This window comes from Notothenia rossii (genome assembly GCF_949606895.1).
Source record: "Notothenia rossii genome assembly, chromosome: 6".
Classification (NCBI taxonomy): domain Eukaryota; kingdom Metazoa; phylum Chordata; class Actinopteri; order Perciformes; family Nototheniidae; genus Notothenia; species Notothenia rossii.
Genome location: NC_136909.1, coordinates 65,132,187 through 65,147,734, shown reverse-complemented (window position 1 = coordinate 65,147,734; position 15,548 = coordinate 65,132,187). Strand labels below are relative to the sequence as shown.

The 15,548-nt window shown below is 38.4% G+C and overlaps 1 protein-coding gene across 4 annotated transcripts in view; it reads right to left on the bottom strand.

Moving 5' to 3' along the window:
- LOC307043795 (polycomb group RING finger protein 6-like) overlaps positions 1-12,533 on the bottom strand; it is a 60,835-nt gene extending 48,302 nt beyond the window's left edge. For 2 of the 4 annotated variants that reach the window (XM_079688622.1, XM_079688624.1), the window contains exons 1-3: positions 12,444-12,533; positions 6,522-6,599; positions 6,311-6,410 (exon numbers count right to left, since the gene is read on the bottom strand). In XM_079688622.1, coding sequence (XP_079544748.1) covers positions 6,311-6,410; positions 6,522-6,578 — 157 coding nt within the window. In that variant the 5' untranslated portion in view covers positions 6,579-6,599; positions 12,444-12,533. Of the gene's footprint in view, positions 1-6,310; positions 6,411-6,521; positions 6,600-7,798; positions 7,842-7,930; positions 9,419-9,965; positions 10,146-12,443 lie in introns of those variants that run through there. The other 2 variants (XM_079688623.1, XM_079688621.1) reach the window with 2 other exon arrangements.
- Between the last annotated feature and the right edge of the window lie 3,015 nt (positions 12,534-15,548).

The following is a 15,548-nucleotide window of genomic DNA, read 5'->3' as shown; positions in this document are numbered from 1 at the left end:
GGCTTGATGAAACACAGTGGACCAACACCAGCAGCTGACATGGCTCCCCAAACCATCGCTGACTGTGGGAACTTCACACTGGATTTCAAGCAACTTGGATTTTGCTCCTCTCCAGCCTTTCTCCAGACTCTGGCGCCTTGACTTCCAAATGAAATACAAAACTTGCTTTCGTCTGAAAAGAGGACTTTGGACCACTGTGCAACTGTCCAGTGCTTCTTTTCCTTAGCCCAAGTCAGACGCCTCTTCCGTTGTCTTGAGTTCAGAAGTGGCTTGACCATGGGAATACGGCTATTGTAGCCCATTTCCCGGACACGTCTGTGAACAGTGACTTTTGATACCTGGACTCCAGCTTCAGTCCACTGTCTTTGAAGCTCCCCCAAATTCTGGAAGCGACTCTTCTTCACAATGCTGTTAAGGCTGCGGTCATCTCTCTTGGTTGTGCAGCGTTTCCTGCCACATTTCCCCCTTCCAACAGACTTTTTGTGGATGTGCTTTGAAACTGCACTCTGTGAACAGCTTGCTCTTTGAGAAATTTCTTTTTGTGTCTTACCCTCCTGATGGAGGGTGTCAATGACGGTCCTCTGGACAGCAGTCAGATCAGCAGTCTTCCCCATACTTGTGATTTAGTTTACTGAACCAAGCTGAGTGTTTTTCAAGGCTCAGGAAACCCTTGCAGGTGTTTCGAGTTAATTAGACGATTCAAGTGATTCGTTGAACACCCTACTAGTATACTTTTTCATGATATTCTAATATTTAGAGATAGGATATTTGAGTTTTCTTAAGCTGTATGCCATAATCAGCAATATTAAAATAATAAAAGGCTTGCAATATTTCAGTTGATTTGTAATGAATCCAGAATGTATGACATTTTTGTTTTTTTAATTGCATTACAGAAAATAAAGAACTTTATCACAATATTCTAATTTTCTGAGACAGTCCTGTATATGTTTAGTTTTACTGTCGAGTCACTCATTACTGGATCCGCGAGCTGCATGATACTGGCATAATAGATTGCGTGATCAGGCAACCAGCAGGTGAGGCTTCATTGCCCGAGCTAAATACTAGATGGCCCCGGGCCATCGGGCAGTCGTTAATGTCGAGCCCTGGTGTGTGTTTTAGGGCTGTGCCATTAATAGTATTTTAAATCGCAATTATGATTTTGGTCTGCCACAATTACGAAAAACAACATAATCGGAAAAAAACTATTATTTTGCTTTGCTAGGTTGTGACAGTGCACTACAACATATTTGATCCAATTAATTTTAGTCTAATTTATTCATCCTATTTATATATGTTTAATAGCTTGTGGAAGTGCGCTCCAAAATATTTGTTGATCTTGTTTATTGGTATTTATCATTTTGATATTATTTATTTAAATGTATCATTTATTTAATAAATGTTTGTATTGGTTTTTCAGTTGAATTATACGTTCAGGGTAATCAACAGTTAAAAATATACTTTTCAAATTATTATTATTTTTAAAGTTCAATAAATGGATGTTTTCAAAGTCAATGAATTTAATAATCATCGTATTTAATAATCACCATATTAATTATTGACCAACATAATCGTGAATATTCGGCCGCCGAAAATTATCGGCCGAAAATGGTTAAAAAGGCCCTTTCGGCTGAAAGGGTTTTAGCACCGAAAAAATATCACCGAATGTCAGCGAACAGGGTTACGTTGGTAAGCTAACGTGTTGTTGTGATGACGTAATCAAAACGCGGCAACAAGCACGGCGCGCGACCATGCTCGCGGCTGGCTCACAGCCAACATGTCTGGCGCTTGGAGATATTTAAAAATATCAGTGAAAAGAGGCGCGGATTGCGATTTGTAAAACGTGTTCAGCTGACATTTCTCGAGGGGGTGTAACTGCAAAGACTTTCACCACTTCGGGATTACTCCACCACTTGAAATCAAAACACTCGGACAAATATGCGGAGTAAGATCAAATCACAAGCACTGACAGCGAGAGACTCTTCAGCGCTGCCTCTCATGTGCTTGATGAGAAGAGGAGCAGACTTATGGCTGATAAAGCAGAGAAGCTAATGTTCATTAAAAAGAACCTCCCACTTTTCCTTAATAAGTAGACAAGGCTGGCTTATCATAAGCTTATCTAGTTCTACATGTCTACTCTATACCCACTTTCCTGAACAATTTTCATTGTGAGTTATAATTCACCATCTCAGGTTATCATTAGGGGGAAATGACAGCAGCACAGTGTTCAATATATTGTACTTTCGGTATCTAAATGATACAATGTTGTTTACATTGCTCATGAGGACAGACCACCTTATTTGCAGATTCTTGAAATTGTAATTTAATTTGTAATTGATTGTGGATTTTGTATCCAGTTTTCACTTTATGTATCTTTATACAATGTTTACTACTTTGCTTATGAGGACAGACAGCCTTATTTACAGATTCTTGAAATTCAATTGTAATTTCATTTGTAAATAGTTACATTCATGTGGATTTATCCAGTTTGCACATTTGTATGCATGCACTTATAGGTTGCCATAATCATGTATTTTTCCATAATCAGGTAGCTGAACAATATTTGTTAAAAAAAATGTATACATTATATATATTTCAGGGCCGGGACTCGATTAAAAAAATTAATCTAATTAATTACAGGCTTTGTAATTCATTAATCGCAATTAATCGCATTTTTAATCACATATAAATATTTGACCTGAGAACAGTGAGAAGCAATTTTTTTCACATGGATTTTAGTATACCATTGAATAATGACTGAATACATAAGCTTAAGCAACAAAACATTGTTTATTTTTTTCAAGGTAGTACTTAACCAAGACCAACAGAAAAGTGCAATTTTTGCCATAAAGTGTAGCAATAGCATATTTAGGAATATAGTACATTTCAGAGATTCAGGTAGCCTATAGGTAAGTAGACCTTCTGTAAACTATAACACTTTGTTTTTTAAGTAAAACACAATACTTTCAAGTACATTCAGAACATTGGAAACCCTGACTATTAGAAAACATCTCTCTGTTGCTTCAGAGGCCATAACAGACTTTGTTGATTTACCAACAGTTGATTTAAAAAATCTAATACATTTCAGTCCAACTCTCTCAATAACCTTGGCCAAAACAATAAACAGTTCAACATAAAGTGCCGGTTGCACCAACAAGATAATAAATAGTTCAACATAAAGTGTACTGTACCATTTAAAATAAAATTAAAAAAAGCGCCAGTGATTGACCTCAATCCCTCTTATTCTTCCAATATCCTGATGAAAAATAAAATCTCTCTGTTGCATAGGCCACTGTTTGATCAACGCGAATTGGGTGTGGGTCCTTGTACTCCGAGTCGGGCTAACGTCCACGCTAGCTTCAACGCTAGCTGCTATAGGTTTTGCATTGAGGTGATACTTGAGGCTTGATGTGCTGCGGTGATATGCAAATTCCTTTTTGCATAATTTGCAAACAACCGTGCTCTTATTGACGCTTCCATCCGTCCGTTTTTTAAAACAAAATGTCCCATCCACGAGGCCAACCAAAGCGGTCTCATCAGCTTCTTCGTTCACGTTTGACTATTGTTCACTGTGGTTTGTTGTTGTCTGAAGTCATGAACGTTAGTTGGTGCTCCAGTATAATCGGTACCCCTGAAACTCATCCAGTGAGAAACGTTCCGCGGTGCAAAAATAAGTGCGATTAAAATGCGTTAATTTTTTTAACGCGTTAATTTTTGTGTAATTAATTAATCTTAATTAACGCGTTAAAGTCCCGGCCCTAATATATTTATATATATATATATATATATATATATATATTTCTATTAATCATTTTCGGCCTTTCGGCATTCGGTTTTCGGCCAACTGTTTCCTATTTTCTGTATCGGTTTCGGCCAAGGATTTCCCATTCGGTGCACCCCTAGTGATTATTGCCATAATCGAGCAGCCCTAGTGTGTGTGTGAGAGAGAGAGAGAGAGAGAGAGAGAGAGAGAGAGAGAGAGAGAGAGAGAGAGAGAGAGAGAGAGAGAGAGAGAGAGAGAGAGACACACACACACACAAGAGCTATATTCAGAGCTCTGCTGCCTTGGCTACACTATTTCATCGTTGCTGTTGTATGATTGGTGTTTAGCTACGGTATTTAGCGTCAAAAGCACCTCCACTTTTAGGGTTGACGTCGCCCGGAGGTCCCCCGGTGTTGCTGCTGCACTAGCCAACGCTCCACTAGCTAACGCTATATTAGCTAAACAAACACTAATTTATTATGCAAAAAGTGCGGCGGGATTCAAACACGTTCCCCTCCACTGGTTTCAACAAAGCACTAAATTAGATGTTTTCCAACCAAATACGGTTGAACTTACACTTCCCCATATTCATTTGTAAGAAGATTAGAAGATACATGAGTTTTTGACTGCCGCTAGTTGAAGCTTGGTTGCTAGGTTACTAGCTGGGTGTTCTCCAATAAGGGGCAGGGGGAAACAAAGTTAGTGATTACTGGCTCCATGTTGATTTAATTCAATAAAAATTGTTGGGGCGAACTGAAAGGCTCTTACCGTCCTGGTTACTTTGCAGCCCGGACATTTCCCCCAAAACACATTTAGACGCTATCGCAACACAGAAGTACCTTTCAAATCCGATAATTTTTAAGACCTTCTAAATCATATTTAAGACCTTTCTTATTTTTTTTGTCATATTTAAGACCTTTTTAAGGCCTTAAATTCAGATTATCAAATTTAAGAATTTTTAAGACTTTTTAAGACCCCGCGGGAACCCTGTGTAATGACATTTCTGATAAATGTTGTCTATATTAAGATCAGCTATAACCTGTATCCGCTAAACACAGAATTGTTAAACTGCTCTCTTCTTGTGTATTGTGTTGTTAAATCTGATATGCATGGTATAGGACCATCAATCTAGGAAGGACATCTTGGTATAAGCAGGGCTCGACAGTAACGGTTGCCAGGTTGCCATTGGCAACCATTCAGAAAAAATGTCAACCACTTCTTGGCCTTTGGTTGCCATCAGTGGTAACCAGTTTTTAACATAAAGAAATAAGGACAGCAAACAGCTAAATGTGCACCCTAAAATAGATAAATGTTAAATATTTGTTGTATTAAGAGTGATATTTAATTATTGTTGTGACCAGTCGGAACTTGATACTTAAGTTGCACGTGCATTGGTGTGATTACAGAGCCAGAAAGCATGCGCTGTGTGTTTGTTTTACAAAAAATTGCGAAGCAAATTAAGCTGTTTGACCGTGGGGTAAAAAGTTCAGCCAACACCTCAACTTCTCAAACGAATGTTCAAAGTGATTCAACTGATAAAGTGCAAGGTGAACCCGAACGAAAGCAGGAAAGAGGAAATGTGTAAAGTCTTGGGAGGGGAAATATATATGTACATTCTGCTACGTTGTGCATTCACTTCCCGTAAAAGTTCCTTCAAAATAAGAGTCCCCGATCTTATTACTACCAAAATAAAAGTGCTAAACGAAACTTTACCATAGGAAAATATTGGCATACAAATATAATCACTTCTATAAAAAGGTAACACATTTTAAATATAGTTAGACATATTAAAGGTAATTTACAGCATTAATAACTAATATCTAATTCTTAACTGTGAATGGTTTTCATTTATTTAACATTAGAAATGTAATAGTCTGGTCAATGACAGAACCACAATCAAGACTTCAATGCTGAAGGGCCAGTGGATCTATGGTGGGGGTCAGCACAAAGGTCAAGAAAACCCACATTTGAAAGGGAGACAACGGATGACCAAGAAACTAGTGACTTGCTCAATTCATTTTTGAGGGATCTGTGAAGAACATGACAACAGCTGCACTACTGGTGTTTAGTATACCAGCAATTGAGGGTGGACAAGTTTACTACCACTTAGGTTTCAAATAATTGTGTTAATTACTTATTGTAAAGCATTTGAACATTCTTTTGTGTCACATGTTCATTATTAAGTTGATGTATAACTGTATAGTATCTTAATTATTTAAAATATAAGGCGACTAAAAATGGCAACAGTATTTTCAGTTTTGGCAACCAAAAGCTGATGCCTGGTTTCCAGCCTGCCAACCACTTTTAAAAGTTAGCGTTGAGCCCTGGTATAAGCATCCTGAAAGTGTACTTGCATCGCTAATGAACATAGTTCCATTGTGTCTATCTGCATCCCAAATAGAGAAACCCTAATTATTGCGATACAGTAAGTGAGGGACATAATGTATTACATTAACATCCCAGTTCATGTGGATCTCCTGCATCCTCTCAAAGTATTTTGAGGACTCCAGAAACTAAAGAAGACCTCTGGTATAACTTGTTGTCACTCACATGTGTGCAGGCACTCTATGATGGTGGTGGCATCGATGAGGAAGCAGCTGCACAGGGCACAGCGGATATATGGGTAGAATTCACTGAGAGGACGCTTGGGCTGTGAGAGTAAGCACAGTGTCAATGTTGCAGTTTAAACATACATACAGCGCTACATTTGTTGTCTGCCCCGAAAAACAATAATGAAAAGCAATAGTAAATGTGAACGCACCTCTTCTTTGTCCTCTGAACCGTTTGTTGTCCCTTCATGACTCAAGCGAGGCAACATTCCCAACAGCTGTTTACGACACTAAGTTAGAACGAAAAAGAATACATCTCAAAGATACGAGAGAAGAACTTTCAAATGAAGTGTTTACTTTAAAGTACAAATTACCTCAAAACGTCGACGTTGCCAACAAATTAAGCTATGCATGGCTAGCTGGCTAACGTTAAATACATTTAAATGAATGTGATTGTTAAGACACACAGCTTGCTAATGTAACCTCAGTTACCTAGGTTAAACGCCCAGAAGCTTGCTAATAATACAAAAGACAACTTAAATACGAAATAAAGCTACTTCTTAACTTTATATGCTTTGCTTCGTTATTTACACTCGCGCTACTCTATTTCCCTCGCGCATCATCAAAAATACCTTCCGGTCTTGATCATTCAAAATAAATGAGTTGACAAGAAAATCAATATTCCATACAAAAACTTAAAACAAAGCATGTTTGAAAAAACAAGAACAAGCCCATTTGAATTTTTTTCTAATAATCCAGAACATGTTGAAAAAATCTTTATTTTGAAGACAAAATTATGTATTTCCGGAGATAGACACACGAAAGTAGGGATGGGTACCAAGCCCAGGTATTAAACGGGCCCCGGGGCTGAATTATTAAAGAACGTGGTACCGTTAAGCTCCGACGTTATCGGTCTTTTTATCATTACTGGAGACATGTAAAAAATATATGTCGTGTGTATTATTTATTGCTACACAAACCAGGGCTGCACGGTTTTGAAAAAAACTGACATTGCAGTTTTTTCCACCCTGCGGTATATATTGCGGTTTTTTGTTTTTTTTGTGATCAACTTTTTATTGTTGTTTTTTTTTTTTTGCCCTCACAAAAGGGATTTATACAGATACAAATGATATAGAAAATACAAAAAGAAAAAGAAAAGAAAAAAATATAGGGAATCCCTTTCCCATGCCACCCCGTCCGTCCCTCCCTCTTCCCACCCATCTTGCCATTTCACAGAAAATCCTACCTGATGTTTTTTAGCAATCGTCTGAGTTCATCTATATATTATTTATATTATAGCATAACAATTTATAGCATAACAATTTATCCACATAAGATACATTCATACCTTTTCTTTTGATATTGCGTTTTTTTTAAACTATATTTAACCGGATGAAGGATTTTAGTCACGGACGTCTGGATCTTAACTGGTTGACTCATCAAACCTTAAGTCATGATCTAACATGTCAATATAATGCAGGTTGCTTACCCTCAAATAAGGGGGTTCATCTGTGAATGAAGAAGAGTGGTGTCTAGAAGGGATCCAAGAGATTAAACGTATTGCATTAAACTATAGGAAGCTTCATTATCACATTAGGGAATTAACATACGTGACAAAATAGGTCATTTAACTTTTTATTCCACAATGAAAACCTTTTTTGTGCAAATAGCAACAAAGTAGTGGACATCTTTTAAACAACATTATACAAATAATATTAAGAACAGCTATACACCAGCTCCCTGAGTGGTTTACAAAATTACAACTTAAAATAAATACAATTTGTCATAAAACAAATAACTTTAACTACTACATAACAATATCAACTTGTGAACCATTTTGTTATAAAAACCTTTTTTTAAATCAAAATGTCTTAGCAACAGTCAGTGCAAAATAAAACAAAGTGTTCTTGGTCATCATGGCTAGCCTAAACAAATAAAGATCTGCTTTCTTTCTGAACAGAGCACCTAGCAGTTAAATCAATCTGAACATTTCTTTTTCACAATTTCAACTGTTGCATAATGTAGTAAAATATAATAATTTGACTTTTTAAGCATCTGTATGCATTGCTCAATCAGGCTTAGAGGTTTTTGGCCAAGAATACTAGTCTATCCACTAATGCAGGTTTGAGACAAGAACGTTGGCAAGTGACAATGTTGCCACTTGTACTGAAAAGCCTCTCTGAGGGGACACTTGTAGCAGGTATGCATAGGTACTTGCGGGCAAGCTTGGCGAGTTGTGGAAAGACTGCTTTGTGCGTTTTCCACCATGCAAGTGGATCTTCCTCTTTGTCTATTGAAGGTGTTAGCAGGTAGCTGTTTAACTCTGCTTCCACAGCATCCTTTAGGTACTGAGACGAATCAGCCTTTGCTGCAGCTTCGCTCTGTTTAAAGAAACTTCCCAAAGACCTCTTGCCTTTCTTTGCCTGGGACGTGCCAGCCACTTCGCACTCCACTTCAGTGCTGCAGCTTGCAGCTGCAGTCTCCTGGCATGTCATGATTGTCGTCATCATCTCCGATGTCAATCTGGCCTTGACTTGGGGCTTGCTGTCTGCAGTGATGAAGTCCATCTTGAACCGGGGGTCCAAACAAGATGCCATATCTAGCAGCTTCTGAGTATCTTCATCTTCATATTTCTCGTTCAGGTAGTCCCTCATCTCTTTCTTCAACTTCTTGCTCAGGTCTGTGTCTTCTTCTCGCATTAGCAGCATTGACGAGTTGAAGAGGTGAAGAACTGGCTTCACATAGGAGACACTAACGTAGTCTTCCCCTGAAAGTGCATCTGTGAACTCCAGCAATGGGCCCAGGGACTTGCTGACAGATTCCAGGACATCTATATCTTGCCAGTTTGGAATTAGATGCCGCAGCTTCTTGTCCACAGAGAGGACCTGACTTAAAGCTTTCTGCTGTTCCAGTATCCTGCTGATCATCATCTGCCTGGAACCCCATCTTGTTTGGCATTCTGATATGAGGGAATGTGATGGCAGATTGAGTTCCTTCTGGGCTTTTTCAAGAGCACTTCTGGCCTTCCAGCTGTGAGAGAAGTGACCCACCAGCTTCTTGCACACACCTGCAGTACGGTTGATGCGGCCATCCTTTTTGACTGCATTTTCTAAGGGGGAATAAATAAATAAAAAGTAAAGATTAATCAATCAATGTTTATTTCAATAGCCCAATATCACAAATGTTACATTTGTCTCAGTGGTCTTCACAGTTTGTACAGAATATCAGTATGACAATTAAATTATTATATTATAGATATTAGATTAAATATTATACACATTTATATTAACTATAAGTGTGTGTGTGTGTGTGTGTGTGTGTGTGTGTGTGTGTGTGTGTGTGTGTGTGTGTGTGTGTGTGTGTGTGTGTGTGTGTGTGTGTGTGTGTGTGTGTGTGTGTGTGTGTGTGTGTGTGTGTGTGTGTGTGTGTGTGGTTTGAAATTAGCTGCCTTCAACAATGAATTGCTTATAAAATGTAACATTTATGAAACTGATTAAAATTAAGAAAACTGTTGCATTTCAGGACAGGATGTTAAGCACTCCTGAAAAAGATAGCATTACTCGGTTACACTTCCCTGAATAAAGGTTATTTTAGGAAAAAAAAACACTCGATACAGACACAGCTTAGTAAATAAAGCGTGGGCGGGGGTAGCTTACCGACTGCAAGATGAAGTCTGTGGCCAAAGCACTGCAGCCTGGTCCACTCGTTCAGGGAGGCAGCCTTCACCATATTTGCAGCATTGTCTGTTGTTATACAGACTTGACGTGTCTCATCCAGGCCCCAAGCAGCCACCGCTTCTCTCAGCCTGGCTGCGATGTTCTCACTTGTGTGATTTTCTGGGGAAAATGCCGTTTGCAAACAGCGACTTTTCAGTTCGAAGTCCTCATCAATAAAGTGCACCGTCAGGCTTATGTACGGCTCCGTTGTCCGGCTGGACCACAAGTCCGTTGTAACAGCATAGTATTCCACTTTCGACAGCTCCGTTTCAACTTTTGCCCTGCATTTCTCGTACAGGTCGGGAATGGCGACTTGAGAAAAATAGGTGCGTGACGGTATAACGTACAGCTTATCAAGTGAGCGGATCATTTTCTTAAAACCCTCTTTGGTAACGGTGTAAATTGGTACCATGTCTTTTGCCAGGTGAAATGTTATGGCATCTGTGATGTCTTTATGCCGTTTTGAATCTCTCTCGTATGGTGTAACACCGGCAAAGGCATCTGAAATAGTTTTTTGCTTTCGCTGTGGGAGGCATTCAGATCTGACTCTGCACTCGTCATAGAGAGATTTGTGGTGTCTATTCAAATGGGCAAGTAAATTCGACGTGTTGCCTCGGGCTGCCGAAACAACTGCATGGCACTGTCTACAAAGTACCTTTGTTTGGTCAACATCAAGCTTTTTGTAACCAAAATAATCCCAGATGGCAGATGTTGCTTTTCTTTTTCGAATTAAATCTTCATTCTCGTCCTCCTGTGCCGCGCTCATTTTTTACCGTGTTTTCGATCGTCTGCAAACTAGCGGGGCGGGGCCTGCTGTGATGCAGAGCCTGCATGTCACTCACTCAAGGACCCCTGACATGAGAGCCGCGCAAGTTTTCCTTTTCTAGCAAGCAGCAAAAATAATTGTAACATGACGTGTTTGAGTTAATGTACCTACTTAATATCGCAGTTCCAAATTTTAATTTTAATAATATATTTTTTTACATTATAAAAAATTAATAAAACCGCAAATCCCTGCAGTGTGAAAACCGCGCATGGGCATACTGCGGTTATCGCCATGACACGGTATATCGTTCAGCCCTAACACAAACATTATATTGCAGTTTTAGTGTCGCCAACTCCGTTTCTAATACGCAAAAAGACTGCAAAATGCATCTATGATTATTTTTAGTATTTTTGATCTTTCCAATCCAGTCGAGAGATCTCTCTCTCCCCCAAGTCATTTCATTGGACGAGAGGCATACTATGAGAGCTGGTCACAGGGATGCGTTCAAATTTAGTCAGTAATTTGAGGAACTGGCGAAATGGCGAAAGCAGATAAAGTTGAGCTTGAAAATCCTCCAGCATCATTGAAGTCTCCGGTTAGGGAACATTTTGGTTTCGCAGTTACGTACAAGGATGACGGACAAAGACAGGTGGACCGAACCAAAACTGTTTGTCAGCATTGTTCAACTAAAATTGGTTACGCGGCTGGCAATACATCAAACTTGCACTCATTTGAAAAGGCATCACCCGAACGTGAATATCACGGTACCAAAAGAAAAAAAACTGAAGTGCAAACCCAACTCCCACTAGCATTTAAGCCTCCACCACTCGCAAAACGTTATTAAAGCTATTTAAAGCTATTATTAATTATTATTATTATTACTATTATTAAAGCTATCAAAGCTATTGCAAACGCCAAATATCCTTATGTTGCCATGTTAGCAAAGCGCTACCTGGCTGTATCTGCTACCTCTGTCCCTAGCGAGAGGGTGTTCTCCACAGCAGGAGACATTGTTAGTGCCAGCAGATCTGCCCTTTCAGCAAGCAATGTGGACAAGTTAATTTTTCTTTAAAAAAACATGAAAATACAATGACAAGCAAGTCATAATGTCAAACTGGCTGCTTAGGTACTAGTACAGTACAGTTCAAATACAGATTATTTCAGTTCATCGAAATGCTGCACCTTAATGATTATTTTATTATATTTTGTATTTATTTGAGTGAATATTCAGTTTAATAATAATTAAAAACCCAAAACGAAGTTTGTTTTGTGAGTACTAGTACAGTAAAGTTCAAATATAGATTATTTCAGTTCATCGAAATGCTGCACCTTAATGTTTATTTTATTATATTTTGTATTTATTTGAGTGAATACATTAGGTACCGAGGTACGTACCAAACCGAAATGTTTGTGAACAGTTACACCCTTAGTGCCTAGCTTAGCTGCTAACAACATGAGAAACGGGAGCACCGCGAGGTATGCAGCAGCTAGCTTCAATGAGCACAAAATTAGCCAGAATTAGCAAGAACCTTCAAACAATACAACAAAGTGCAAAATACACACTTTCCTCTCACAACGAACCACGGTGATGTAATACTGATTATATATAACATGGGTCGATAGATTTATAGTGTTTTGTATACTGTAATTACCTTAAAAAGGGAAATAGTGAGAGAAGTGAAGCAGCCCCCCGCCTTCACACGTGTGAATCATAGGTCTGAACGAGGAAGAGCGCAGTGATCCCTTCCACTGGGTTATGGCTAGAAAGGATCCGTCTTGTGTAAAACTCTCGCGAGAGTTTGGCTGAATGTCACGTGGCTGAATGTTTACGTTTGGCAGGCAGCCTTTCAGTTATGATCGTTAACATCAGTGGGCCACAGCAAATGATGGTGAGAAGCTAAACTATCTATTAATTATGTCAATGACAGGGAGTGTGATTATTGAAATAGGGTGTTAGCGGTCGTGTTGGTGTTCAAAGAAGAATGACAACACTGTAGATCACCAACACTATGGTTTATTTTTTATTCACAGGCAAGTCAACGTTGTCGCAGTAAAAGTCCCAAGATAGCTCCTGGTGCAATAAAATGTTCCCTTGCAGTGTTTTACTATTAAGTCTGATGTTTCTCTATTGCTGCTGCATTAATGTGTATGTTGCATCATGTTACTGCTGAAGATGTGTTTCCGAGCCGCTCCGATTACAGCGAGAGTTACAACGAGAACGTGACGTCATATTTACACTAGACGGATCCTTTCTAGCCATAACCCTCCCACTGGAACCCCAAGGCATTACCAACAGATTAACGCACAATCAACCCTTGCAGCAGGATCAGCAGCATACATCTATCTCTCAGAATTGACTATTGTTGTCTGTCACATAAATACAATCAATAAAATATTTTTAAAAAATAAACGTTTCTAGAAAAACAGACGTTTATTGTTCAGTTCCTGTATTGTGTATGTATTTATTATTTTTCAGTTTTGCTCTTTAAGGCAAGACACGGCAGGCAAAAACATCGTTTTTCATTCACTCGAAGCAGGATTTTCGCTTTGCCGGCTAACTTCAGGGAAAAGTCGGGGTTTCCGGACCTACGAAGCTGGTTCTCTTTTTAGCAGGCTAGATCTCCATGGTAACTTATGCTGACAATAACAATAAAAAGTCAGTAATAAAACAAAACCGTACAAGACATCAGATCCCATATGACGTAATTGTCTTGCCATTTAAGGCTTCATTACCTTCACCCAGCTTGGCAACTGAGGTTACAGCCAAAATATACATAACCCTCCTACTTTACAATGTTCTTAAAAGTCCTCTTTTTTTCTTTCATTACAAAATCTGCATGCACGATCAAGTTTGTAGCAACAAAAAGCCAAAGGAGGTTCAGATATCTTCACAGCTGGTGTCCGTCATTTGAATCTTCCTCTACCCAAGCTCCATTTCTTGTGGCTCTGCATGCGGGTCATTTTTTGGCTAATGTCAAAGTGGGCAGACTTGTGTTTGTCAAACAAACATTTCACAGAGGTAGAGCTGCTCTGATGGCAGAAATAATATATTAACTTGAGTTGCAACAGTAACACCATCTTCACACTCTGATGATGATGCCAACGATTTTTGGAGATGACATGATATTAATGGTAAATCCTGATGCTGTTGTCTTGGTGTCACATATGCTGTTACATCATTTTATTTATCTCTCCAAAAGTTTCTTTGCATCAGATTATTACATCAATCTTAAATGATTGATTTAACAATAATAAAGGCTATCAGTAGACTAAAAAAAAATGTTGAAGAGCATTTTGTGATTTCCTATGAATCGAGCAGGGGCTTTATGATGCCTGTAGTGTACGTTAGGGTGTAAGAGTCATGCTTGGCAGTTAAAGATCATTTTTTTAACATTTCCACATTAAAATGTCTAAAAAAAAATGAGACCTATCTCACATTTTGTCGGGTTTTTTACTTATATTATCCAAAATCTTTTAAACACTTTAAAAACCTAAAAAAACCACATACATTGTAACTCCTTTGTGCAAATGTCAGCGTTGGGGTTGTCTCCTAAAAGCTTTTTTCTATTTTTAAGCCACATTATTGTTCACCTGGTCCATTTCTTTAAAGTCCATGAAATGTCCAAAATAAACGTTATTCTGTGTTAATAAATCGCTTCATCACTTTCCACTGTTTCATTTGACATATCAACATCAATGATTCTTTCCATAAATACCCCCCAAATAACATGAAATGTGTGCCACTTTCCCGTGTTATTCCTCTCCGGTAGAAAAAGCTTGCCAGCCATTAACCCAGCTGTGTGACGTCACACGTGGCAAACACCAGCGTCGTCTGGATTATTTGTTTTGTATCCTTCCATTATTTTCGCCCAACATGTGTAACCGGACCTCGCTAAACTTTTTTTATCTAACAATTCATGATGGTGAAGCGATGTGTAGTTGTGTAGATGTGTAGTTACTCATATCACTGATATGAATACATTACATTCTGCTGTTTATGTCTGTGCTTGTTGGTGGGGTGTCGTGACCTACATTTCTTGCAATGCACTTCTAATGAACCAGTAGGCACAGTATTCCAACATCCAGGTTCTACTTTCTTCTGGTTGATCAGATTAGCATTAAAGATATTACTATCATTAGTAGAGAAGCTGAATTAAAGCCTTAAGAATTTCAAAATACTTTTGAGCTGTGAATGTTTCCTGATTGCTATAAACATTGATCATGGCTGCTGGAAGATTGTGCACAAAACTCGGGTCAGAATTAAGTTACTACAGGTGTTATGCCAGCTTGAGCTAAATGTCACCAGAGTACAGTGAACTTGCCTAGTGACTGAAATATATACAAGTTGAAGTGAAATAAGTAAGGCCAAAAATGAATTACGTCTGAATATCTTTATTATTTTTACCACTTTTAATTACTTGTGGACTCACACATATACCAAAATAGACTAATGTACACTGCAATAAAGATCAAATGTTACAAGTGAAAAATTAACAAAAGAACCCTTTTTTATTTATCAAACATTAAATTAATACAATCTTACAAACTTGTGATTTGGAAAATGTTGTTATATTTACATGTTTCTTTGGAAATATAATATTGTAAATGACGTACTTTGTAAATTATTTACATCATGCGAAAAACCATTTTAACCAGTTCAGCTGCATGATTTATGTCAAATTACAGATTTGGCCATTGAAATCCCTGATAGCGGCCTCCCGGTTCAGGGTAAGTCTTCCGTATCTCGGTTACAGCAC